Source organism: Populus euphratica, unplaced genomic scaffold (genome assembly GCF_000495115.2).
Source record: "Populus euphratica unplaced genomic scaffold, PopEup_1.0 scaffold423.1, whole genome shotgun sequence".
Classification (NCBI taxonomy): Eukaryota; Viridiplantae; Streptophyta; class Magnoliopsida; order Malpighiales; family Salicaceae; genus Populus; species Populus euphratica.
The window spans coordinates 167,341-194,302 of record NW_011500314.1 but is presented as its reverse complement, the minus strand read 5'-3'; the positions used below and the strand labels follow the sequence as shown (position 1 = coordinate 194,302).

The following is a 26,962-nucleotide window of genomic DNA, read 5'->3' as shown; positions in this document are numbered from 1 at the left end:
TACCCATGTTCTAATATTAGCGGTAGCTTTTCTATTAAGCTCATTCCATTTTTCATCATCTATTTCATTAGGCTTTATTCCTTTACATTCAAATAGTAAAGCCAAATCATTACAATATCAGTGATCCTCCATCATTGTTTTTCATAGAAAATAATTGGATGAAGTGAGCTTTATCATACTCGATTCTTTCTTTTTCATTTTAACTGCATAAGAAATTCAATCTACACAACCAGTGCTCTGATACTATTTTGTTGGGAAAAAACTAGGAACAACCAAAAATTAGTTTTGCTAAATCAATTCATAAGTTTCAATTATTTTCCCTTTTTATGCAATAAAAAAAAAATCAAACCATCAATAAGGTAATGCAAACAATCACATAAATCAACATCAAGATTTTTACATTGAAAACCTAATGAGGGAAAAAACCACAGAACCATAGTCCATATAAAAACTTCCACTATCAACAAATAATGGATTCACAACTGTTCTTTCTTAGATTTAACTAAAGGCTACACCATTTATATCATAAAGAACAACCTATTCTTGGAATATAAAAAGATTAAAGCGAGAAGTATTCGAGAAAAACTCACAATATTAAGAGCATTAGTTTTTGACAAAACGACCAGCTTATACAACATCAATATCTGATCCAACCATTCAGAATGAAGAGTAATGTGTCTAGAAACTACTATCGAAATCTCAGCTCGATCCATTAGTTAACGAGCTAGAAAATGAAGAATAAAAATAGATAATTCAGCTGCCTCAACTTCCTTTGTTTCTCCCGTGTTCTCTATTATGTTTGCTTTAATTAATTATGTTTGCTTTAATTAATTCACTATAGTCGCTATAGTAAACATTAGGTTTTTAACTCTAAGAGACATTTAACAATTAATGTGATGGTCCCCTCATTATATAGTATAGTATAGGATCATGCAACAATTGTCAAGTTTGAGAAAGAACTTGAATACAATAGAGGGTGAAAAGGGAGTTACCTCAATTTTCATATAACGCTACTGTAATTAAATGCTTTTTAAGTCTAAGTAATGCTTGATCTTTTTTTTTTATATATTTATTTTAATTAATACTTTTTTACATGTATTTTTATGAAAATATGTTTTTAATTTATATTTAAATTAACACTCATTCTCTCTTTTATTTTATTTATGTAACCTTTTTTAAATGATAATTATTTTTTAGTTATTTTATTTATTTATTTTTTAAAGAGATTATTTTATTTCATCTATAATTTTTTATGTTTTATATAAATATAAATATTTATTTCTAGATAATATATAACCTTACATAATAAAGTTTTTATTTAATTTAATTAATTTCATACATATTTATTTTTATTATTATTTGATTATATAAAAATTTAATTTTAATAAATAAAATTATTCAACACAACCGAATCAAAAATACATATTGTAAGATTAAATATCTAGATATATTTTTTAATTTTTATTTATTTTTAATAACTTTTCTCCTTTATTTTTAATATACATAGTTGTTAATTTATTTAATTACTTGAATGTATAATATTTTTAATTTTTTATTTGTATAAATATATTGAAAAAAAATTTATATATAATTTTTTATAAAAAAAATATCTTAGGCGAATCAATAACGAGTGATATCTCTATGATTATACGTTCAATTGTGTTAATTTGAGATTTTTTTTAAATTTTTTTATTAGTTTGAAAAATATATATTTGAGAAAAGAAGTCCAAATAAGGGGTCCGTAAATGACGACCATGGTACGTCGACAGTACTTCCACCAGACGATTGAAATAAAGGCCAGGAGCGCACAAGATGAAAGCGTGTTTGCGTATCACACTATCATTACTACCGTAACAAATAACACTCCGTATGTATTTTACACCCACTTCCTAGCTTATCCAATCTCTCAAAACCCTAGTCTTCCAAGTCGTTGCCCTGATCCTCAAATTAATCGGAAGGTAAGAACTCTGCAACTTTTTCTTAAAAACTAATTTTTTTTCTTGATAAAAACTCGTTGGCTTGTCAAGCTTTCAGAAATATCATGAGTTTCTTCGATCTCACAATTACGATTGATTGACGATTTCAGGGAAAAAAATGAGCAGCCGAGCGAGCAGGACTCTGTATGTTGGGAATCTGCCTGGCGATATTCGCGAAAAAGAAGTCGAAGATTTATTCTACAAGGTAATATTCTACCCTCCTCCTCCTTGTTGCTTGGAAGCTCGAATGTATATCTTCGCTTCTGAATCTCAATGCTTGGAATTGGCGAACTTCGTTTTAGTTAGGTTTTTTTTTTTTTTTATCTTGGACAATTATGTCAGATTCTGGTTCTTCAGCGTTTTTTTCTACTGAGATTAGAGCAGTTTCTTCTACATTTGGTTTTATATTGGCGATCTTATCATATTATTCCCAAAATTCAAGTTATTTACGTACTTGAATGGAACTATCAAGTTATTATTTAAGTTAAATGTAACCGATAAAAGGAAAAAAATATTTTTCCCTTATAGGAAGTTGAAATTTTCATTTGTCAAGTTGATATGCAGGGAGAAATTTTTACCACTCTTGACTGTGCAACTGTTGACAAGATGATAATAGGAGTAACAAAAAATAGAGATGGTCGATGTATGATAATAATTCTTCATGAATTTAAATTCTTGACTTCCCTGGAAGGCTCAATTTCAGTCGGGGAAGATGGTGATGAGTTGTGATAAAAATTGTTATGAGTGATGGTTGAGAGCCTGTACTTTTTATTTATTCTGTCTTTGGAATCTTACAATGGTTTTCCTTTCAATGCAGTATGGGCCTGTTGCACACATTGATTTGAAGATCCCACCAAGACCCCCTGGTTATGCCTTTGTTGAGGTGAGTTTTGGGAATCTGCTTTATACTCACTTTTCATTCTCATGTGGTGTTTCAATTTTCTTTTAAATTTTTACACAGTTTGAAGAGGCTCGAGATGCTGAGGATGCAATTCGTGGTCGTGATGGCTATGATTTTGATGGGCATCGTTTAAGGGTTAGTTATTTAACTATTTCTTGTTAATTGCAACTGCTGACTGGTTGTTAGTTGTGAGTTGAGATTCATTTTGGATCTCATGTTTACACTTGTATCCATATAGGTGGAACTTGCACATGGTGGGCGTGGACACTCTTCCTCAGATCGTCATAGTAGTTATACTGGTGGTCGTGGACGTGGTGGAGCATCCAGGCGCTCTGAATATCGTGGTGTGTAGTACATCTATCACATTTTTTACCATGCTTGATGCTATAACAAAAGCGAATTAACTAGCTAGCGCTTCATGTCTTCAATATGATATTTGCTTCATCATGCAGTTGTGGTCACTGGGTTACCTTCTTCTGCTTCATGGCAGGACCTTAAGGTGGGTCCAAATTCCTTATTTCTTTCTAAATCAACATTTTTGGCAATACTTTTCCATGGTCACACCTTCTTCCCTTTCCATCTGCATATGTGCTGAATTTAAGGCGGTGTCATTTCCCAGGGTTGTTTCCTACATTGTGTTAACTGTGATATCTCATTTCATGTTTAGGATCATATGCGCCGAGCAGGAGATGTCTGTTTCTCCCAAGTGTTCCGTGATGGTAGTGGTAAGATACTTAAAGACACTCGAGTCTTGACTTGTATCTGTGGTACCGACATGCTGCCAGTTTTTGATGATATTCTTGTTTTAATTTGCTTGGAATGGATCTTGTGGAGCTAGCGTCTGTTCTATTGTTTTTCTACTCAATACAGATTTTGCGTACTTTTTTTTTCTTTCTTGCATGCTCTCTTTTTGATTTATGCTCTTAGTTTTGAGAAAATGGACTTGAGTGTCTTGAGGATTAGGACATCTAAAATAGTTTCCTGTGGGATGTCTGTTTGGTTCTGTTCGTTGAAATTTGGCCGTCACTGGAACAAGTTATATAAATACAATATGTTTTCAAATTAATTGGTTGGCTATTTACTGTAGAGAAGTTTTAGGCCATGTTTGTCCATGCGGTGCAAACCATGTAAGCAAACACTCTCTTAATCTATCAGTCCATTCTAATTTGAAACCAGCAACCCATTTGTTCAGAATTCTGGTATTTTTTTTGTAGTAATCTGATCTGATACATGCTTATGAAATATGGGTAGTTTATACTTTCAGTATTTACAGATCATTTTTTTTATTTCCACATGTTTTGTCAAAACTACATGAGTGCATGCTATGCTTGTAGTTTTCTCTTTCGAGTTTTTGAAAGGAAAATATACTGAAAAACAAAAAATTCTGTTGGATATCTAAATTCTCAAGGATTTGGATATAGACAAGAATTTCAAGTATTAGCTGGATTAGATTGAATTGGATTCAGCAATTCCTTTACTAGATTGATTTATAATGTATCATGATCCTATCTAAATCTCATCAATTTGCTTTCATATTTGGCTTAAATTTGTTGATGTTTATTATTTTAATTGCTTTAAACTGTTGTTTATAGGTCTTGACTTTAGAGAAGTGTGAGTAAGGCTGTTTTAACATTATGAATGTTGTGTTGTGTTGTGTTGTTGTTGTTTTTAGGCACCACGGGAATTGTTGATTACACAAACTATGAAGACATGAAATATGCGGTTAGTTATCTCTCCTATTTTCCATTGACAGAATGAATGATCCTGGAACTTCCCAATAGGTTGGATGTTTTCCATCAATTTGAATTCTTTGGTTTGTTTTCTTCTGCAGATTAAGAAGCTCGATGACTCTGAGTTTCGAAATGCATTTTCTCAGGCATATGTTCGTGTAGGTTTCAAATTCATCTTCCTTTGTCCATTATCCACACATGTGCATGCCTATTTGTTGTCCTGTTATTCATACTTAATTTTTACTTGTAGGTGAGGGAATATGATTCCAAACGGGACTCATCTAGGAGCCCCAGCCATGATCGACCTCATTCTAGAGGCCGCAGTGATAGTCGCAGTCGCAGTCGCAGTTTAAGTCGGAGCAGGAGCCACAGGTTTGTTTGCATTGTTAAATACTGGTTTGGTGATTAGCTGGTCTGTTGTTGTTTCTCAACCTTGCCATTGTTATGCAGCAAGTCTCCTAAAAACAAATCTTCGCATCGGTCATCTGCAAGGTCTCATCCTAGGTCTGTTTCTCGGTCTCGCTCTGGGTCAAGGCCACGTTCTCTATCAAGGTATTAATACTTGTTTGCTTAAATGTTGTGTTTCGATTCTTACTTTTCTGTTAATTTGCATTTTATTTTTGGTATATGTGAGGGAGAGGGGGAGAGTAATACACATGAAGATGTGTGTTATTCTTCCTTTCTTTGAAAGCTTCTGATATGAGATGAAGTTATGCCATGTATGTGTTAAATTGCTTTATGATGTACCAAGTGTCTGCAAATATTGTACTTATTCAGTTGGTCTGGTCACCTGACCTTGCCATGTTTTTAGCTTTGCTTTTTAATGTCAAATATCTGACTGCTTTCACATTTTATTTATCACCAGCATAAAAAAAATTTGTGCCTTGCAGTTACCAGTTCACAGTTACTAATGCTATGATCATTTTTATCTGTAGTTTTTTTGTACAGGTTGAATTTTAGGTCTTAGTTGTCAAAATGCATTTGAGAGGGGAATCCTAAATTTGTTTTTAACCGTAAAAATTAATGTCCTGGGAGTCATTTTCTTCCTGCAATATAGTCATCTGGAACCTCTTCACTTGCATGATTTGTTTCATTCAGTGGATGGGGTGATTGGAGAAACAATTTGGATTCTCAAACCATCTTCATTTTATTTCTTTTTACTGGATGAAATCTGCCTTGTTTGATATATTGCAGTGACATGGGGATTGGATATTAGGATCTTGATGGGATATGGTTCAGTTCCTGCATCTTCTTTTTTTGGTTGTAGAGGTATGCTGTTTTTCAGATGGCAGCTTTGGAAACCTTCATAGTGTCACTGTTCTAATGTATATAGTATCATAATGTATATGGGTGCTAGATTGGGAACAAAGGAGATTATGCATTGCAATATTAAGGCTGGATTTCAGTGAACTAACTGCCAGTGGATCTGGAAGTCTGGTCAGCATTGAGCGGTAGAAACTGTCATTATCTTTTTCTACTCCAATTATTGCCAAGCTATTAGGATCTGCTGGCTGAACTCATTGTGGATTTCCTGTATGGCAGGGAAGCATGCTTCTGTCCTGTTGGATGGTGGCTTCAAACACATTATGATTATTTTATTAATGTATATTTATTTATTAGGTATTTTATTTAGGTCTGATTTTTATGAAATGGTGCCTGATTTATTTTTTTTCCCTTTTGTTTTCACTTGAATTACTAAAGTTTATGGCTTTTCATATGATCCTTATGAATTTGGGAACTCTGACGTGGAAGAGGCATCAAGGCTCTTGGATGAGAGTTGTTAAAAGGAACGTATGGATTTTAAATTTGGGTTGTTTCTGGAACTTTTGCAGATCCCTTTCAAGATCAAGATCTCCACTTTCATCTGTAAGTTATTTCTCATGAGGTTTTGGCAGATATAATGAAACCTGTTTCATAATGGATCATCCTGGGCCAGTAGTTTTTCCTAGTTGACATGACCATGGAATTAAATGACTTTTAAGAAGTTCCCAGGCAGTATAAATGAAGTGGACCCTACGACACAAGTAATATAATGAAAGTAGGCTGTCCACCAGCCACTTGGATGGACTAGTTCTCCTTGCTGGTTAATGACCAGTCCATGGTTTTAGAAACTGCAAAAACTTGGAGGTCCTGGGCTGAAAAAATTCACCTTTAGCTGCTGAGTCAAGCCGACAAGCTAGAAAAAAGAAACTGTTTTTGACAGTAAAACCCTTCGCCTATAGTATATGCAGCAGCTTGGCTTCACTATCGTGCATGAAATGAGTTGATGAACCCTTAAAGATCCTCAAATTGTATTTAGGTTCCGCCTGCCATGCAAATTATATCATTTTTTTTGGTTAATATTGATGTCCCACAGCATCAGAAGCGCAGTAGCAAAAGCCCTAAAAAGCCAAGTGTTAGCAGGAGCCCCAGCAGAAGCAGAAGCAAGAGTTTATCACGGTCTCATTCTTGTCTGCTAATTTACTCTTATAGTTACTGATATGTGGAACATATATTATTGACTTGGTAATTACAAATTTCTTGGCAGGTGAGGTGATGATATTTTGGCCTAACCATGGACGTGGACGAGGAAAGCGGAAAGCATGTGGTTTTGAACTTTTGAATGAAGAATTGTCAAGTGAACAATGCATTATTAAGTGAATTAGAGTTGTGAACAATGTGTTTTATTTTACTGACTGTATTATGTTCAGATTATCGTGCCTTGCTGTTTGTTGGCCTGATTCGGATTTTCTAATTGTCATCATTTTCCTTGATGGATTTCGTTGTCTATAATTAGATTTGATTCTCACTCGGTTATGTGGATGGGATGCCTTTCCTTCCTTGTTTTTTTCCCGGTTTCATGTGGTTTGAACTTATATTCCCAGTACATTTCACGCGGATTGGTATTTTAGTTCAAGCAACTTGTATGTCTTGCTGAATTATTTAATTTATTTGTTCTTCGTGCGTGCACAGAGTGGTGTATTTTGTTGGAATTTGCTACATTCATGACAGGGAGCAGGGCAATGATTCTTAAGAACATGCTTGCATGGATGTTGTTTGGCGTCGAACAATATCCAGGCGAAGCAACTGTGGCCTCTTTTTTATGAACACATGTTGATGTAAAAATGAGATTCATTATCTATATTATATTATTAAGGTAGTCTTCGGAATGCTGATAATATTAATTGGATTGGATTAAATAAAGCAGGACTTAACAAATAATTTTAATTATTTTGTGAATAAGATTGAACATGTCTAATGACACAAGTATTCCTGTCTTGTTTAATGTCATGATGCATTTTGATATAAGAATATAAATTATTTTGTTTATAAAATAATGAATAAATTTATATTTTTTAGAAAAATATTATTTGTATTTATTTAAATATTATTTTATAATGAACAAAATTTATAATTTTTTTATATATATATATATATTAAAATAATTGCCGTAATTTTATATTTTTTAATAATGTTAGATTGAAGGCCAGCTGATTATACAACTCTATTGCCCCGTGTTGAATATTACATCGTTTGAACATCGCCCCGCATGGAGAATATAGTCATTATTTGGTTGGAAAGCTGCTGGTCTCTCTCACTCTCTCGCTGCTCCTTGTCTTCTCTCTCTTGGGCATCGATTTTTGCATTGATCAAGGGACCATTACTATTTTATATTAAGTGCAATATAATTATTTTACAAACAATAACCATTGACAAACCATTTCTATTTCTTTTAATAAAATAAAAAAATTTCTTCCAAAACATATTGATTTTTATACCGTTTAAAAATACATTAAATAACCTTACAAAAAAATTATCCTATCTAGTCTAATATATCTTTGTCTATTATACCAAACACTCACTCAAAAAACCGAGTTTTTCACAATTTCTTTATGGTGAGAGCTGGGTTTCTCCGGTTCCTTCACTGTTCCTTCACCCCAGAACACAAAGCAGCCATTACTTTTTTAATGCCAAATTCATTAGTTATAAATCCTTTAAAAAATATTTATGTTCTCATTCTGCTCATATTTTCATTTTGAGAGCATATAAACCTAAGTCTCAATGTTTAACATTTTCACTTCTTTATTTTTTTTTTCTATGAACACCATCTTCTCTCTTTATAATAATTAATTTCCTTTAACTAGCCCTGAAAATCTAAAGAATCATAAATAATTATGGGTTTATATGGCTTTAGGATCTGTTTGGTATTGCAGTCCAATCATGTTTTTAATTTTTTTAATTTGTTTTAGCTTCAAATTAATTCTTTTTGGTGTTTTTGGATTATTGATGAGCTGATATTAAAAATAAATTTTTAAAAATAAAATAAAAATTATTTTGATGTATTATCAAGCAAAAAACACTTTAAAAAATAACGTCTATCGTATTATTAAATATGCCCTTATTCTTCAATCACAACTTTTAAAATTATTTGATATTGTAATAGCTTTTGCTTTTTACCAACCACGTAGAAAAAATCATTTGATTAGCTAAATAGCCTTTGCCTTTACATTGGCTCCACACATAAGTGTGTTTTAAACCTTGTTATTATAAAAGCTAAAATAACATGTTTTTCATCTATTTTGCATGTAAAAATTCATCTCATAATATTTTTAACCACACATATTTTTTAAAAAAACCATAACTCAAGTGTTTTTCTTATCCTATTTTTTTTTTTTAAATGCAATCGCAAAAGCTAACTTAATACCAAAAACATGCTTAACCTATTTACTAATTACTTGTCCTTGGATAAAAAGAGATTGACTTATAAGCTCTCAAATAGTATCCTAATGATTTTATAGAAAAAATAGAAATGAGATTGTCTAGAATCCAAACATTTGATCAAAATGGATCTCTTTGGTAGCTGGGATGAAAGGCAATAATGTGGCCCTAAAAATACTAAGTCCAAATGATGAATATAGAACCTTAATAAAGTCAAGAAAACCTCAAGATTGGTTTGGGCATTTCATGATCGTGTCTTGGGCTAAAGTGTGTGACATTGATATGAGTTTTGTCTTTATACATGGTTGTTCTTGTATAAATAAGTCCCCTATATATATATATATATATAAAAAGAGAAACCTATGATTATTAAGTTAGAAAATGTGAGATGAGAAAACAATATACAAGAAAGAGAAACAACATGCATAGCATGGAAAAATTATACAGAGAGCAGATGTGAAGTAATGTGTGTTGTAAATGAACAATTGTTCTTGAATTGTTGAATAATTGGAATCTCTTTGTTTTACCTGGTTGACTAGAAGTATTTATAGACCTCGTCGACATCAGCTTATCTCATAAAGAGTGGAGAGTGATGTTATAGATACCTTGTGATGCATGGAGTTCTAGGTCCCTTATGGTGAGTGAAGTTATAAACGCCTGATAGTGAGTGAATTAGAGCTACCTCATAGTGAGTGGAGAAAACAAGTACCATTGGTAAGGAGATTGATGCTTATCATTGGTTTCTTTTGCTCTATATGCCATTATTGAAGAGGTTGATGTTTTTACTCTGCATAAACTATTTGTGTATGCAAAGATGCTTATGTGGGTTATGCTTTTGTGCCAACACAAAGAATTTATATGCATGAAGTTGTGGGTGGTGTATGCCTTTTGGAACTTGAAAAACAAATACTTTAAGGTGCTAGAGTAGGGTTGGGAAAAAGCAAGATACCAGTCTAGCTGGGTTGGTCCTATTAGAAAATGGACAAAATTCTTTCGACGCATGGACAAAAATTCTGTTTGAAAAATAAATAATAAATGTGTAGTAAAAATATCAAAAAAGGTTAGTGACATGGTAAAATATGACCATGTTGTTGCTCAAACCTTTTTTTTTAAGTCCAAATAGATAAATGGCTCGTGCTATATCACAGGCCAAGCTAAATTTTCTCTATCATAAAAAAATACTAAGGCAATTCAAATGTTTCTAAAGAAAAAAACAAGCTAAGACCCGGGTCATTGACTTAACTGAGTTTAATATGCTTGCATAATTTTGATAATTTGAATAAAAAAAATCCAATGACAATAAATAAACTAACAATGAAAAAATGGTAAAAAAAAATCTCATCTCGAATCCATTCAGGTTAGCATGCTAAATTTGTGACTTGGTCATGATACCAAGATAATTCCTTCAAAAGAAAATTTAATCAAAACAATGGAGTTCAATTATCAAATAATCCAATATCAAATAATAAAACTAAAAAAAATTAAATTAAAAAAAAATAAAGAAAAAAATCATTCGAGTTAACTCAGATTAACCCTTTAACTTTATGATTATAAGTATAAGATTGAGATAACCGTATATACAAAAAAGAAAAAAAAGTTGAAAATGTAAAGACCAATTGATAATAAATCAAATGTTAAAGGATGAGATTGTAAAAAAAAAATCAAAATTTAAAAGAATATAAAAAAAACACAGACGTCAATCCATGTTAATATTTGAAACTCATGACACATGTCATAAGCCCGAGAATTGGGGCATAAAAGGCAAACCCTAAAAATTAATGAAGTAAAATTCTCATTCATAAAAAATTAAGGGATGAAATTGGATTGGAAGAAAAAAAACAATTAAAAAAGGATTTAAAACAAAACAAATAGTATTAAAAAGAATGAGGATCAAATTTGACATAAAAATAAATTAAAATCAAATGCTAATGAATGAAATTGGAAAAAAAGTTTAATTTGAAAAAGGACAAAAAAGAAATAAATAGAAATTAAAATAATGATAATAAAATCTGATATGAAAATTAAATTAAATCAAATTATAAGAGACTAAATTGAAGAAAAAATTAATAAAAAAGATTAAAAAATAACAATGAAAAGAATAAGAACCAAATTGAATATAAAAAGCAAATGAAATGACACTTTTGTATTTTGCTAAGAAGAAGACAAAAGTCCATTAGATCCATATCGTTAGTCCATTGCTTACATGAGCTTGTCTATTTGAAGATTTCGGTGCACCACTTTCAATACCACAACAAAAGATGATGTTTTGCCATTGAAAAAGCCCTCACATGATGTCTAAAAGGTGTGGGCTCTTTCTAGTTGCTGGAGTGTACACTGAACACAAAAAAAGAAAAAATTATTATTTTTTTTATTAAATAATCAAATGTCTGCTTGCCCTCACTTGATAATAACAAGAAAAATAGAATAAAAAGAATAACAAATCCATTGATGCAAGTTATATGTTTTTTAAATATATTTTTAAGGATAATTTATTTATTTTACTGTGCTTTTAAAGAGAAAAAAAATACAAAAATACCCTAGCCAACAATTAATTAAATTATATATTTAAGAGTATTTTAGCCATTACACTTTGCAAATAAAAAGTTTAAAAGACTAGTATGCCATTATCCAATCTAGTAATGACAAATGAGTTATATGGAAAAGACCATTTTACTTCTAAAAAAAAGTTTCAAAGGTTTTGATGTGGAGCAAAAAATAGGCATTTTACTGTGCAAATCACAATAAAATATAAGTGTTTTTATAATAAAATATTTATCCTTCTTTTTTTTAGCTAATGGTTTGCACAAGTCCCTGAACACATAACTCTAAGTTAATAACTTCTTTTATTATTGATGATGCATATTTTTTTAATAATAATAATAATATAAAAACTCTAATCATGAATGCCAAATAAGAATTGCTAGCATTTAGTCACCAATGTTAGCAAAAAAATGGATAATAATGATGGGAAAAAATGGCTAGCATTTGGATAACAATGCTAGAAAAAACAAATGCTAGCCATTCATAGTTAAGAATGTAAATGCTAAGAAATGGGACTTTTGCATATCCTCTGCAAGACATGGTCGTCACCATCAAAACTGTGCAATTTTGAGTCAAAGCTTAAATGATTATACTCGGGTTGACTCAACTAATCTTTTTTTCGCCTCCTTCCATCTTTCTCCTTCCATTTTTTTCAACACACTATCCAATATGCACACAATGAGTAGTTTTTTAGTTCCACGGAGTTAGAACGCAACACTGCACATCACCAACCCACACAAAGAGAGTTAGAACGCAACATGACACGACTAAAAGATTGATGTAAATTTTCTATGCTTTACTGAGAGATTATCTTTGTAAGCATGCATTTTTATATAGGATTGACACCATATTTCTAGTCATGGTAGCAATGGAAATGTGCTCCATGTTTTATGAAAATCAAGCATCTTTTTTCTCGACTAATAATTGTTTGTAATTAACTTGTCACCGATATTCACCAAACACCTCACCAAATACCACTTCTAATGATGATACCAATGTTTTTACCAATCAATTTTTATTCAACTTCTAAGATGAGCTGACATGAAAAGAATATATAAATATCTTAGGTTACTAAGTAAATATAATAGGTTTTCATTAGTTACTATTCTCTCAAACTCAATACACTTTTTCTTAATTCTCTTGCATATTATTTTTATACTACACATATTGTCTTAAGCATCAAAGAATCTCTTATTTCATAAAGGACTTATTATTATTTTTATTTTTTTATAGAATGATGAAGCCTATAACTATGCCCAAACATTAAGCTCACAATCAAGTCAACATATCTTGACACAGGATCACAGCCGATGAGAAGCCTAATTTCTACATGAAGTTCCTTCATGAATTTATCATTTGTGATTCAGCATTCATAAATGGCTTGACTCTTCAAAAGCTTCTCTTTCTAACATATGCACACTCTCTTTCTTTCTTTTCTTTTCTTTTTTCTTGTTTTTCGAGGTAGAAATTTTTTCCATGGCTAGACAATTAAAAATGACTTGCTAAAATCATTTCAGTACTTTATTCGTAGTGAGCTCATTCTAAATAAAATTCATAACTCAAAGCTCTAGGTTCTCAATAAACAAACTAGAAGCAACACAAAAAGAGATGATTACTAATTTTCAAGCTATAGACAACATTTCATTGATATAAGAACTCTTGGAAAACTTCAACAAAACCATTGCTGACCTAATGGATGTTATAAGTTATAACAAGGCAAAAAGAGGTGATTGCCATAAAGAAGGACTAAAGAGCTAAAAAAGCTTACCGAGAAACTTCTCATCAATTAAGGACTAAAGAGCTAAAAGAGCTTACCGAGAAACTTCTCATCAATTAAAAAGTTCAAGACCGTTTATATAGGTGGCCCAGCTATGAATAATTTATCATTCTGATCAAAAGCTTGGTCTTCTACACAATTTGCTTAATTATTTAACTATATGCTTTACATATTACTTGTCATAAATGATGGTCTTCTTTGCATTACTACATGCTTATCATATTTTAATATTTTTTGAAGAAAACATCAAACAATCAACAACAAAACTTATATTTATAATGGTCGTGCAACATCACCTATATTGTTTGCCATTTTCTAATGAAATATACTCACTCTTTGGCAAAGATTCTTTCACTACTAAAGTTTGATAAACCTTCTAAAAATTTAGAAAGTATGACTTTAAATATTTTTCACTAATTAGTTTTAGGTGAACTCCGCACACCCAACACCTGTAACTTACTAACATATAAGTTAAAAGATCTAGTTTTTTTTTCTCTAGCTGCCTTATTTTTCATATGAATAATTAAGTACTTGATTTTTTTCTTTGAATTTTTTATTTTTTTTTTCTTTTAATTAAATCTTATACAATCCAAGTAGATGCAATTAGACTTGAAATTATGATAAAAAAAATTATAATTAAAAGATAGAGAAACAAAATATAAAAAAACTGAGAAAATATATGGCTAACCCCATATTAATGATAATTTTCATTGTAGTTTAAAAGTTTTTTATTTATGTTTCTCAGTTTTTAAGTTAAAGAGAAGAGAGAGAAACTCACTTGAGGATTATATACATCAATAATTACAAAAAATAAATCTTAATATTAACTAAAGAATAAGTTGTGAAGTTGAGAAATAAATTTATAAAAAGATATTTGATTATACCCTATAAAATGCTTTTTACTTTTTTAACTTGATTATTTTTTATAAGAAAAGTGATAATTTAAATTCAATTAAAACACAAATAAATTGCTAGTAAACATCTTTTTTTTTATTAATATCTTTATTTAAAAAAATACAACAATTGTTTCTATGTCATTTATTTAATCAAATAAAATGCATCCAGAAGATACATCTGAAAAATTAGGAATGATTAAAATAAATAAAAAATAGATACCCCTCTAATTAAAATCTCCTTATCTCATTAACATGTGCTTTTTTACTTGAAATTTTCCATCAAAACATTTGTTTTTGAGACAACATTCCCTCAATATTCCAGAAGTCAATTATAAGAAAATAATATTATAATAATTTTGATGAAAATATATAATAATAATAATAGTCAATTATAAAAAAATAATATTATAATCATTTTGATGAAAATATATAATAATAATAATAATAATAATAATAATAATAATAATAATAATACAACGCTTGCAAGTTGTCATGAATATTTTTTTAAAAATGTCATTAAATCCAACTTCTTTCATTATTCTTAAACTTTCTAACTTGAATTCTTACCTACCACATATTTCAAACTAAATCATGTAGAAATTGATCAAATGTAATCTTTTCAATTTAGTTAGTCCAAAAATAACTTGAAAGATTGATAACATCGTGGCTTGATTAAAAAATAAATAAATTCAATATATTTTTTTGTCTTACATATATAATTTTGAGATGGTGACATATTGGTTCGAACCAATCCAACCCATCAAAATTGAGATCTACATCTAGTTTGTTTTTCAAAAAACTATTTTCTATTTGATTAGATAATAATAAAAATCAACAATTACAACAAATCAACTTAATAAAATATTTTTTTTTTGTTATGATGGTTGTATAAAAAGAATAGAGTAAAAATTAAATGGAATTTAATAATATAATATATATAAAAACATAATTAATCTAAGAATTTAAAAAAAATTATATATATAAAGCTATTAATGTTTCAAGAAAATAAATAAAAAAAGACTAGACATATGAGATTGAGGAGACTATACTACTGGCTTTTTAAAAAGCAATTTAAGGCCCATACACTTATGACACACTTGAAACATTTATCTAACAATGCATTATCCACTTTTTTTTTTGAAAAAAAAGGTTAATCATGCTTTAATTACAACCAAAATTAGACCACCATTGAGTTAACTGATAAATTAATGAAAGGGGTTTTTTTTTACTTAAAAGTTCATTATTTCAATTTGTTTTTACTTAATAACACCTAAAAACACTCCTAAAACCTCGAAAAAACCAAGCAATCAACCCAAAAAAAATAAAAGACACAAAAATCAAGAAAACAAAATCTTTCTCAATCCTAATCTATTTTTCAAGAAAGATTAATGTTTTAAAAAGACATTAATAAGTATCCTCATATCAGATAAAATTTATTGACATAAAAATCAATTATTTTTATTGTCATAATATAGCCACCTGATAACTTTCTATTTTCTTCGCTGCAATTCAACTTCTTTCTTTCTCCTATCTTAGATCTATATATTGAAGTGTGAATAAAGTCTTGAATTAAATTATATGATTTTCAAATTAAAAAAAAAAATGAATTTGAACAAAATCCAAAAGCTAAAAGGCACTGAAACAATATTTATTTTAAAAAAGGATTGCCATTTAACTAAGTTTTTAATTTTGGTTTCTCATTTTTAATTGTTTTCAAACTATAAAATTGATTATCTTTTTTTTTTTTTTTATAATCGAGAATTAATTCACTATCAAAATATTTTTTGAGTATATAATAACATGAAAGAAAGCAATATAAACCAAATTATCAAGCCAAATCAGCATTTAACAAAATGTAAAAAGCTAAAATTAGAAGAAAAAAAAAAGTTTAATGGTTGAACTAAACAAAATAAAACATAGAACAAAAAAGAAAAATCATCCATGACATCCTATATTTTAATTGGAATTCCACTTACTTATTGAATTTTAGAAAATCACACTTTGCAACCTTGATTGAAGAAAAATTTTAAATTTTAAAAAAATAATCAAAATATCTTCATATATATTATAACAATCAAATACATTAAAAGACAAATCATTTATGATCACTCTCTCTTTTTGATTGACAAATAATGAAGAGCTTGTAATTTCTTCCAAATTAAACAACCACAAATAATGAAGAACTTGTAATTTCTTCCAAATTAAACAACCAAAAATTACAATTAAAATTACTTTTTCATATTAATTCATGTTCTAGCGTGATGTCTCTACTGGGTGGTGAAATGCCTTACATGTTTCATCCTTAAATCAACATATAATAGGTTAGCTTATTAAATTTTGTTTTTTTGGGATTGTAACTTTGAAAATTGATGATAGTGCATTGTAGTATGGTAAAAATATTTTTATTTTTATTTACTTGTTTATGAGATGTTCAATGACTCCATAGCTTAAAAAATCTAAATTTATTATTATACAACATCAATTCCAAGAAGTTAGAAAACCCTAGTTTATTCCTTTTTACTAGACAGTAATCAACATAAAAAAACATGATTTTCGTAATAAGAAGCCTTTCATTATTGTTTATTTGAACATCAAAAAAGAACCTCCAATTGTAATTTGAATTGTTCATTATTTCCCAAAACTCTGAATGCTTAATCTTTCCCAAAACATAAATTATTGTGTAATAAACCCTTTATTAACTGTTATAACCAATTATTGAATATAATTAATAATTTTTTTATGAAACCCTAAAAAACCCAATTTTTTTTCAAGTGCACGAGCGGTAATTAAGTTTTCAAAGTGAATAATTGATTTTAGCATTGGAGCTGGTTACATCATCAAGCCTATCACGAGCATGATTGCACTGAAGTGCCTAAAAATTGTAGCAGTAGTATCCTAGCCACAATGATTGCCTGGAATAGTGACCATTTTCCTGTGAATGAGCCTGGCCTTGACGACGTGCAGGAAAGAAACTCTTTTTTTTTTAAATATAAATATTTAAATCAATTTATATATATATTAATATATATATCTTAATTAATCCTATAAATTTTAAAATTAACAATCCCTTAAAAACAAAAAAAATTCTTTATCAACAATGTGGAAAAGCATATCGGAGAAACTGGTGTGGAAAGTCATGTGGCAAAACTAATAAAACTTGATGAGGTCTCTTGTGGTGGACCCAAGACCTCCTCTGGCTTTTCAAGTTTGTAATGAGATCAATTTTTTTTTTTATTGTTTTTTTTAATTTTTATTGTGTGACTTGCAGGCAACAAGATGGTAAACAAGAACCGAAAGGAGTAAATGGGGTCATAATTTCCTAGGTTTTGTAATTGGTTTTTGATTCATATGAGTTTGATTTTGTACTGTACACAAAATATTTAATGAAATATTAAGTTTTAGTTATTTTTTGAATTTATATTAAAGTTGTAATTTAAGTTTGAGAGTCAAGTTGTAATATTAAAATTAAAAAGTATTTTTTAATCAATAAATAAAAAAATAATAACAAACTTGTATATGATCAAATAACTTTTGGTAATTTTGTTTAGTGAGTCACAATCAAGGCATTATTAAACTTTTAGGTTATAAAGTGTAATTTTTTAAAATTTGATAAAAATTTTAATTTTGGTCAAATTATATAATACTAGACATGGTTTTTATTAAAAAGGTATTTTTTTAAATAAAAAAAAATTATTTCATCTTATTATTAATTTTGATCAATTTTTTTATTTCATCTTATTATTAATTTTGATCATCTAATTTTATTTTTTTTTGTAAACAATTAAGGCAGTATATTCTTGTAAAATTAATAACCAAATCAATATCAATATTTTTATTTTAGACCATGAAATCAAAAGAAAAAATAAAAATCATCAAATTAAATAACTAATTAACATAATATAGAAAAAAATTAACAACCAAATTTAAAAAAAATAATGAAAAAAAATAAAACAATGGGCAATCCATATTGTGTTCACTCTCTTCAGATTTTTAGAATTTTGTTAATATTGTCATGGCGGTACGATCCTTCTCCTTTTCCATCGCTCTTTTTTTTTATAGAAACAAGGTAGCTGCGGTATTCTGAGCTCGTGCATTGAATTGGGACTTGGAAATTTTCGTGTATTGTTAGATTCAAATAATCTCACTAATTCATTTATGAAATACATTAATCATAATATTAATAATAATAACAATAACAATAATAATAATAATAATAATAATCTTGTTACCTCCTTTTAATTAAAAAAAAAACCTACCAACTTATAGAGCCACATCATCATAAACAGTACTAGTAGTAAGATATTGTTATAAAACAAATTAAATAACGTGGTGTTTTTACTTCTTAAAATTATTATTCATCATTTTATATATTTTTATGGTGGATTAAAATATTTAATTTTTTTTTAAATTTCAACTTGGCTCTTAATTTTTTTCCAGCTCTTATTAGCCTAAATTAGTAATTAAGTATATATTTTTTTTAAGAAAGGATTGAATTAAAAAATATAAGATTGAAGTAAAAAAATATATGTAATATAGATGTTGTATTTAATTGTTTTTTAAAATAAATTTGAATTCTTATCTTTTTTAACTATTAGATAACTAGTCATTTTAATTCTAAAAAAATTAATTTTAATATTAAATTTTATTTTTATTATTTTTTGGTTTTAAAAAATATTTCTAGACCTAGATAAAATTATAACATTTATGATTACAACCACCAAATAAATAGATTTATTCCAAATGTATAGTAACATGATTTTTTTATTAAAATAATATTTAAGAATATAATAAAGATTATTTTTTAAAGTATTTTTTATTTAAAAAATATCAAAATAATATATATTTTTTATTTTTTAAAATTTATTTTTAAATCAATACATTAAAACAATTTAAAAATATTAAAAAAAATTATTTAATTCTTTTTAATTTTTTTTAATAAAAAACAAGTTAAAATTCACGCCCAACCTATACTAAAAAAAAATCATCCTCTGTCTCTCTCCGTCTCTCTTCATCTGCCACAAGGAAGTCACCAAACTAGCATATCCCGGACTCCCTCCTCTGTTTTCACTTCTCTTGTAGAGAGAGGAAGAAATGACAGAAACCACGGGTTTCTCAAAACTCTCTGACGACGTCGTACTCAACATCTTCTCCAAACTAGAAGACGATCCACGCAACTGGGCCCGCCTCGCTTGTGTCTGCACCAAATTCTCCTCTCTCATTCGCGACATCTGCTGGAAATCCAAATGCAGCAAAACCATCCCTTCCGTGGTCTCCGATCTCCTTTCCTCCCCTGACTCTTCTTTCCCTGGCGCCTGGTCTGCCCTCCACAAGCTCGCCGTCTGCTGCCCTGGCCTCCTCCACGCTGGTGTCTTCCTCGAGCACCCCGATTTCGGCCTCGAACGCGAGCTTGGCCCCGACGATTATTTCCACAAATCCAAAAACACTCCGTCCCAAAAACCACAGCAAGCGTCTCATTCCGGTTCTAATTTAGACAAGCGCGACTCATCCTGGTCCTTATTTGATGATTTATATTACGACACTGTCTACAACGTGTACGAATCACAGGATGCGGTTACCGTTAGTTGTGAAGCGAAAGAAGAGGTAATCGGTGGTAATGATGATAAAAGTGTCGATATCTTCGTTAAGGCCCGTGGCTTTTTTTCTGTTGGCAAGAGAAGGAAGATTTGTAGATCTTTGAGTTCTCATTTGGCATCTGGTGTCTGGAATTTGAGCAGAGAGCAAGGGAACAAGTTACTAGCGAGTCGGTTTCGAGGGGATTGTTTGTACATCTGTGACTGGCCTGGTTGTGTTCACATCACAGCGAAGCGGAATTATATGCTGTTTAGAGGGATTTTTAAGAATTTTAAGAAATCGAGGGTCTGGAGGACGATACATGATGGGGACAGGAGCAAGATTGATTTGCGCTGTGCGTTTTGCGGGTGTCAGGAGACTTGGGATTTGAATTCTGCTTTTTGTTTGAAGAGAGGTTGTGGGTATCATGATGATGGTGAACCTGTTGTTCGAGCTTATGTCTGTGAAAATGGGCATGTCTCCGGTGCTTGGACTGATTGGCCATTGTACACTTGATGGTGCTAGCTGGGCTACCGTAAGAACTTGCTTCTCGTTTTATGTTTCTATGATTATAGGGATTAACGTTGGTTTTAATCTGTCATCTCTATTTAATATTTCTGTCCTGTGTTTTCTGATCTACCTATGTTATTGTTGTCTCATTTGCTTATGCAATGTTCAGTTTTAATTAAAGATTTGTGTGTTTTGTGTTTGGGATTGTGTCATTGGCTTACTAATGAATTATGATATGTTGAATGAGTGTAAGATTAAGGCACCCATTATGCCATAAAACGTTAGGTTTGTGGAATGAGCTTGTAGGTGTGTGCTTGTGTTAATTTGTCCTATGAGGTTATGTATTCCATTAAAGTAGTAGTGGAACTTGAAACTCCACAATCAGTGCACTTCAGTATTTGCTATGTTTTTGCTGTCTCCATCTATGGAAGAAAGAAAATTTAGTAACTCAGTTAGGAACAATGAGAAGCGATGATTTATCATGAAAATGTTGAGACTTTGTGTTTGATATATAGTTTTATGAATCGACTGTAAAACATCACTTCTGGAGTTCATCTTGAGAGTAATGTTTTTGGATGAGATTCCTAAACTGTTGGCATACACAGTTGAGTGAAAATGTTATTTACGCAGCTGCAAAAGTTAATGACATAGTTATTCCGAGACAGCCAACTCTTCATACCAAAGGTCAATCAAGCAAGATTTGTTGAACTTGGTTCTTTTTTCAGAAGCAGGGTAATCCTTTGTGCGTCTTTTCTGTTACACTAGGATCTCATGATGGAACACGCATTACTTGGATAGCTAGGTGTGACAAATGTTAGTATTTGTGTTTAAAAGAGATTTCGATAGTTACTGATTAAGAAGAATTTGGGGTTTTGGTAGGTAATTTCTTTGCTCTTGAGTAAATTTAAGATTATATTTATTACATGGATGCGGTGTCGCACTAATTCTCTTTCTTGAAAGAAATTTTTGTTTTTTATCATTTAAAACTTTTTTGAGCCATCACCTTGTATTTTAATTATTAGAAACTAGTAGAGTGATAAAAGAAATGATTGTGCAGGGAGAACAATATCATCCTACTGCATTTTTAACTAAGGTAATCTATATTGTTTATTTAATCTATATTACTTAATCTATATTGTTTATTTAATCTATATTGTTTATTTAACTGATTGCTGTGTGTTTTTTTTAATAATTGGGTTATCTATTAGTTAAAGGCTGGTTCACACTAGTAGAGTGGGTCATGACTTTATGCGTCAAGTTTAGCCATTCTAAAGGCTACATGTATTTTTTGCATTTGTTTATAATATTGGGAATATATCATATGTATAAGTTCATAATCCTTAATATTGAAAATAAACAAATTGATTTTTTTGATGGTTTTAGAATTTATACTAAATTCTTATGACTTTAATAAATTTGTTATTAAATCTAAGCAATCTATAATGCATGTAAAATCTAAAAGATATATAAAAACATGTGAGTGACCAAAAAATAATTACAAAATAATCCTTTAAAAATCTGAAATCTGAAATAATTAAAAAGAGTGTTGTATTTGGCAAAACACTAAAAAGATAAATACGAGAGAAATTTGTTTTTAGAGAGCATTTGCCGAACAATTAATTAAAAATTGTATTTTACGTTCACAAATTATGGCTTGCCAAATGCAGTTTTAGGTCCTAAGGACTCAGTCTGGTTACATGGACCGGGCTTCTTAACCTGCCCGAAATCAAAACAGGCTTTGTCCAAAACAGGCTTGGAGCCATACCAGGTTTTACTGGCACTGTTGATCTCACCGGCATGCTTATGAAAATGGCTGCTTTTCAGTGTTATTGGAGCATGGATCTGCTGTTATGACTTCCATGATGGCTGATGTACTGGTTTGCACTTCAAAAATTGAAGGCTACAAGCTAAGACTCAAACTCTTCTTCTAGGGTGCCTAAAACGGGTGATGCTGGCTTGATGTATATGACCCGCGTCCTGCTGAGACGAGGAAGATTTGGAAGGATGGAAGAAGGCGAGGGTTTGCAAAGAGCTTAGTACTTGCAATGATTGTAATGGTATTGCTGGCTGCATATGACAGTGTCTTTGGTTATTTTTCTTAGGTGGTATTCCCCTTTTCTTTTTGGTCCTCGTTCAATGGTGTCTGAGAGGATTGTTTGAAGGATACTGGGTTGGTAATGTGTGTCATGGAAAAATGTGAGGTGCTCTTATGGCAGTGTTTTTCCCTTAGGCCTTTTCTTTTTCTTTTTCACTGCGGCTCTTCCCCCTTTCTTTTGCTTATAACCTCTCAGTTGTTGATTAAAAATATGATTATGAAGAATGTTAGCCGGAGGATTTTCATCTCTTGATCTTCCGAGAACCAATCTCAACCCTTTGATAATGCTGAGGAGCGTCTTTGTTGTTTAATAGCAGGACAAGTTCTCGATCTTGCTGGTTTTTCAATGGCAGTTTTTAAAACTGGCCGGGATTGGTTGTGTCAACAGTTTTCAAAATGGCTTGGAAACAAAGAAAATCAATGTGGGGTGTTGGATTATGTAGAATGTAATCTTAACCATGAATCTAAGTAGCAGTTTTGGTTTGGATTGGTGAGGTGTTGAGGGTATGGGAGAACCTGGAAGGTGGTGTCTTCAAATGGTTTTGAAGAAACGTGAATCGGATAATGTCTCTGGATATTTCGAGAGCAATTTAAACAAGAGAAATGACCCACAACTGTTCGATTTTGTGGAGGTCAATCGAGACTAATGATCTAAGTTGTTTTTTGTTCAATTTGTACTTGGAGAAAAATGTAGAAATGTCGGGAAGTCATGCAATGAACCAACCATTCTCGATCTTTTATTTCACTTAAACTGAGAGATGATCATCAAGTCGTTTAGCCCTTACAACTTTTTTTTTGTTTCCGACGTCAAAGTAGCAGGCCGAATCCATCATCGGAAGACCCATAAAGGGAGAAAATACTTGCAAACTTTCTACAAAGTAAACCAGATTACCAAACATGGATACATAGCAAGGACCAGTACCATGCAGCATGAGGATTGCACGTATCTGGAACTGACTGTAGATTCCATCATTTTTTTTTGTGACGACAGGAATATATTACATAGTTTTCAGTAACATTGTTAACTCAGAAGCAGTCATGGCATCTTAGGCCTCTTCACTATCATCACAGTGCAGTGAGCGTGATGAGCGCAATAGTCACTCACACTACCTAAAACTGCCCTGCAATAGAAATGTGAAAACCTGTGAGCACAAACTGTCTGCAGATAACTAAGTGATTTGGACAGCATGCAACCATGTGTAAAATGCAAGGTAGCTGTAGTGGAGCTTCCTAAGAGCATTTCAACAGTATTTACTGGATATCTAACAGGAGTCCAGTGAATCTAACTATATTAATGTCCTAGATTTGAAAACAAAATATGATGCATCAGGTCATTCGGGGGCAAAAAAGCATGAAAGAGAGAAGATAAAATCAAATACCTTTTAATAGCTCCATAACCATGACTTCCTACAACCAGCACTGAAGCATGGTGCTTCTCTACAGCCTCGCAAAGAACATTTCTAGGATCACCTTCCACCACTTCAAAGATCACATCACTCACCTGCAGAGAAGCTGAAACGATCAGGAAAACAGCCGACGCAAAATCCACTCATTTAATTCAATGTTCATTTGCTAGATGTCAGATAAATGATCGGGTCAATTCATCATCTGCTTCCACTATGAGCGAAGGCAATGTCAAGAACAAATTAGCCCCCATTTCTCTCTCTCTCTCTCTCTCTCTGGGACCGGAAAGCATCATCTTACAATACACTAGAGCTTGTTTAAACAGGTGTTTTTTGTTAATCACGCTACATTCTTTCAAGATTTTAACCGTGGTTATAAGAGGAACGATCGAGGACATAATAATAAAACACGCATTCACCCCAGTAGATTAGATGTAGTCATAGTATTTAACAAAAATAATAATAATAATAATAATAACGATTGCAAATTCGTTTTTTTTCCTTTTGCAAGGACGGCGCGTCTAGAATACATCAGACAGAACGTTGAATATTTATTAATTGTATGAATGATTTTAAGTAATTATGATTACAAGAGATTGTGAGTACCGATTTACTGATGCAGATTTCCTTAGCCTTTCCGATGACTCTTACAGCTGTCTTCTTCAAGTCCGATTCCACTATTGGCAAAACTTCAGCAATCCCTGAAAACAAAGAAGAACGAGTAAAAGACGCACAAGCTACACACTGCTATAGAAGTGGAAAGAGAAGAGGAGAGAGCTGAGGATATGTACAGAATTAATAAAGTGGAAAACAAAGAGGTACCAGGTCCAGCAAGACTGACGACGGAGGTAGCGGAAGGTTTGGCATGGACAACAACGACCTTGAAAGGTGAATTGGAGCCCAGAGGGGGAGTGAAGAAGTGATCAAATGTCCACTCCAAAGCGTATGTACTGTGCTGGCTATCATCGATCCCAACAACCATCACTTGCTCCTCTACGGTTGCCATGTTTGATACTGCTATGTGTCCGTCTGTCTTCTCTGTTTATATCGAGAATTAAGTTGCAGAACTATGGTTGACTTCTCTTGGATTGGTGATTTATGGCAACCTTCAGAAAATCCCAAGCAGAGATGATTTACTATGAGTACTTAAATAAATGGACTCGAGCTAATACAAAACCATGATTGGAACGGGTGACCATCCAATTCCTGAAGCCAGATCAATCGAGGAGACGATGTCGTTTGAAATATGCAACGACCAAAGGAGACATTATCCAATAATTGAGGTTGAAGGACTCGGCGGGGAGAAATCAAAGATTTTTGCCATTAACGTGAGAGATTGCTATTAATAAAACTCGAATAATGAATGAATCTTTCCCTAGAACAAACCTTTAAAATGTTGCTAATAAATAAAATAAAAACTAAAGATGTACTCGTCAATTAACTTAGTATTTGTTTTCGTTAGTAGTAGCTATTATTTTTTAAATGCAAGAAAAACTAAAGACATATTTTATCTTCCTGGAAACATAAAAATTTGTTCTTAAATTACTTAAAAATAAAATATATTTTTATATTTTTATTTTTATCTATTTCAAGCTTTAAGAGATATTGAAGAGTATAGTAGCCGTTATTTTTTAAAGAATTTTAAATTTAAAAATATATTAAAATAATATTTTTATTTTTTAAAATTATTTTTGATATCATCAAAAAAATATTAATATAAAATAAAAAAATAAAAAAATTTAATTTTTTTAAAACACAAAAATAAATAATTATTCTAATTAAATATAATTTGTATTTGTTAAGGTTTTTCATGGCCTTTCTTTGAGATATTGGCCTTTAGTTAGACATGAGCTAGTGTGTGTACATTATTTTATTTTTTATAGAATCATAAATAATAGAGATATCAAACCCAAAACTTAATGAATGGTTTATGAATATCTAAATTTCTTATCCAATGGGTAATGAGTATTGTATAAATATAAAAAAATCCGACATGTTGATACCCATTGCCTACCCTACTTGTAAGCCTATTCTTGTGTATAGATGGAAAAATATATAATTAAATTCCTTGGTATTAAAAAATTATTTGTTTAATTAGTATCACATTTATTGGTCATTTAGTTTTCAAATGTTATGATAAAGACAAAACAAAATACCCTTATATTCTTTCTAAGAACCCTTGTCTTTTTTATTATATTTGTTTGAAATCCTCAAACCATTAGATTTGTCTATCGTGTTTCTTTTTCTTTAATGTATAGAATAAAATCTTGAGGTCAGACCTTAGTTTATTCTATCCAACCAGAAATAAAAAAAAAAAGAGTAAGAAATAACCATTGTTAAAAAACCAGATCAAATTACCTTTATTTTCTTCTAAAAACCCTTATTGTTTTTCATAAATACCTTTATCTTCTTCTAAAAACCCTTATTGTTTTTCATTAGATATGCTTCTCTTTTATCTTTTCCTCTTCTGTTAAATAGACTTATCAATTCTATTGTCATTTATGTTAATAGATCTTAGTAAGTAAATATTATGAAGTAAATTTTTTCTTTTTAATTTTGTTTATCTAAGATATTTAGTTATTGTTTCTCATGCTAAAATGACCACATTCTTCTTAGAAATTCTTGACCATAAAAATCAAAGATGTGTCATCTTTTTCTATCTCTTTAAAATCAACAAATAAATCTATTATATTTTTAGGTTTTTGTCGAATATGCATGTATGTTAGATACATTGTATTTGTCCTTTAAACTTTTAATTTATGTGATTATAGGAACAAAAGTTTCTCTTTTTAGTTTTCTATGGTAGAGCAAGAAGAAGAAGAACTCAAACAATATTCAACGATGGATAAAGGATTGTAAAAAAG

General features: G+C 30.6%; 2 protein-coding genes and 1 pseudogene across 2 annotated transcripts; 2 read left to right on the top strand and 1 right to left on the bottom strand.

Moving 5' to 3' along the window:
• Nucleotides 1–1,742: 1,742 nt before the first annotated feature.
• LOC105113548 (serine/arginine-rich splicing factor SR34B-like) lies at nucleotides 1,743–7,403 on the top strand (annotated as a pseudogene).
• Nucleotides 7,404–19,497: 12,094 nt separating this feature from the next.
• LOC105113547 (phytochrome A-associated F-box protein-like) lies at nucleotides 19,498–20,851 on the top strand. The gene has a single exon (XM_011009758.1). It carries the CDS (start codon nucleotides 19,611–19,613, stop codon nucleotides 20,604–20,606), a length of 996 nt encoding a protein of 331 aa, XP_011008060.1. The 5' UTR covers nucleotides 19,498–19,610; the 3' UTR covers nucleotides 20,607–20,851.
• A 2,561-nt stretch (nucleotides 20,852–23,412) lies between these two features.
• On the bottom strand, nucleotides 23,413–25,470 carry LOC105113546 (universal stress protein A-like protein). The gene is made up of 4 exons (XM_011009757.1): nucleotides 24,921–25,470; nucleotides 24,705–24,799; nucleotides 24,075–24,196; nucleotides 23,413–23,816 (listed from the first exon to the last, which is right to left on the bottom strand). The coding sequence occupies exons 1-4, from the start codon at nucleotides 25,102–25,104 to the stop codon at nucleotides 23,732–23,734; spliced, it is 486 nt and encodes a 161-aa protein (XP_011008059.1). The 5' UTR covers nucleotides 25,105–25,470; the 3' UTR covers nucleotides 23,413–23,731.
• Nucleotides 25,471–26,962: the final 1,492 nt, after the last annotated feature.

What these genes read in the sequence shown, in the direction of transcription:
- LOC105113547 (XM_011009758.1), top strand. Translation starts at nt 19,611, where the DNA reads ATGACAGAAACCACGGGTTTCTCAAAACTCTCTGACGACGTCGTACTC.
- LOC105113546 (XM_011009757.1), bottom strand. Translation starts at nt 25,104, where the DNA reads ATGGCAACCGTAGAGGAGCAAGTGATGGTTGTTGGGATCGATGATAGC. An exon ending in CGTCAGTCTTGCTGGACCTG is followed by an intron (nt 24,800 to 24,920) that starts GTACCTCTTTGT and finishes CTTTGTTTTCAG; the next exon opens with GGATTGCTGAAGTTTTGCCA. An exon ending in GGTTATGGAGCTATTAAAAG is followed by an intron (nt 23,817 to 24,074) that starts GTATTTGATTTT and finishes TTTCTATTGCAG; the next exon opens with GGCAGTTTTAGGTAGTGTGA.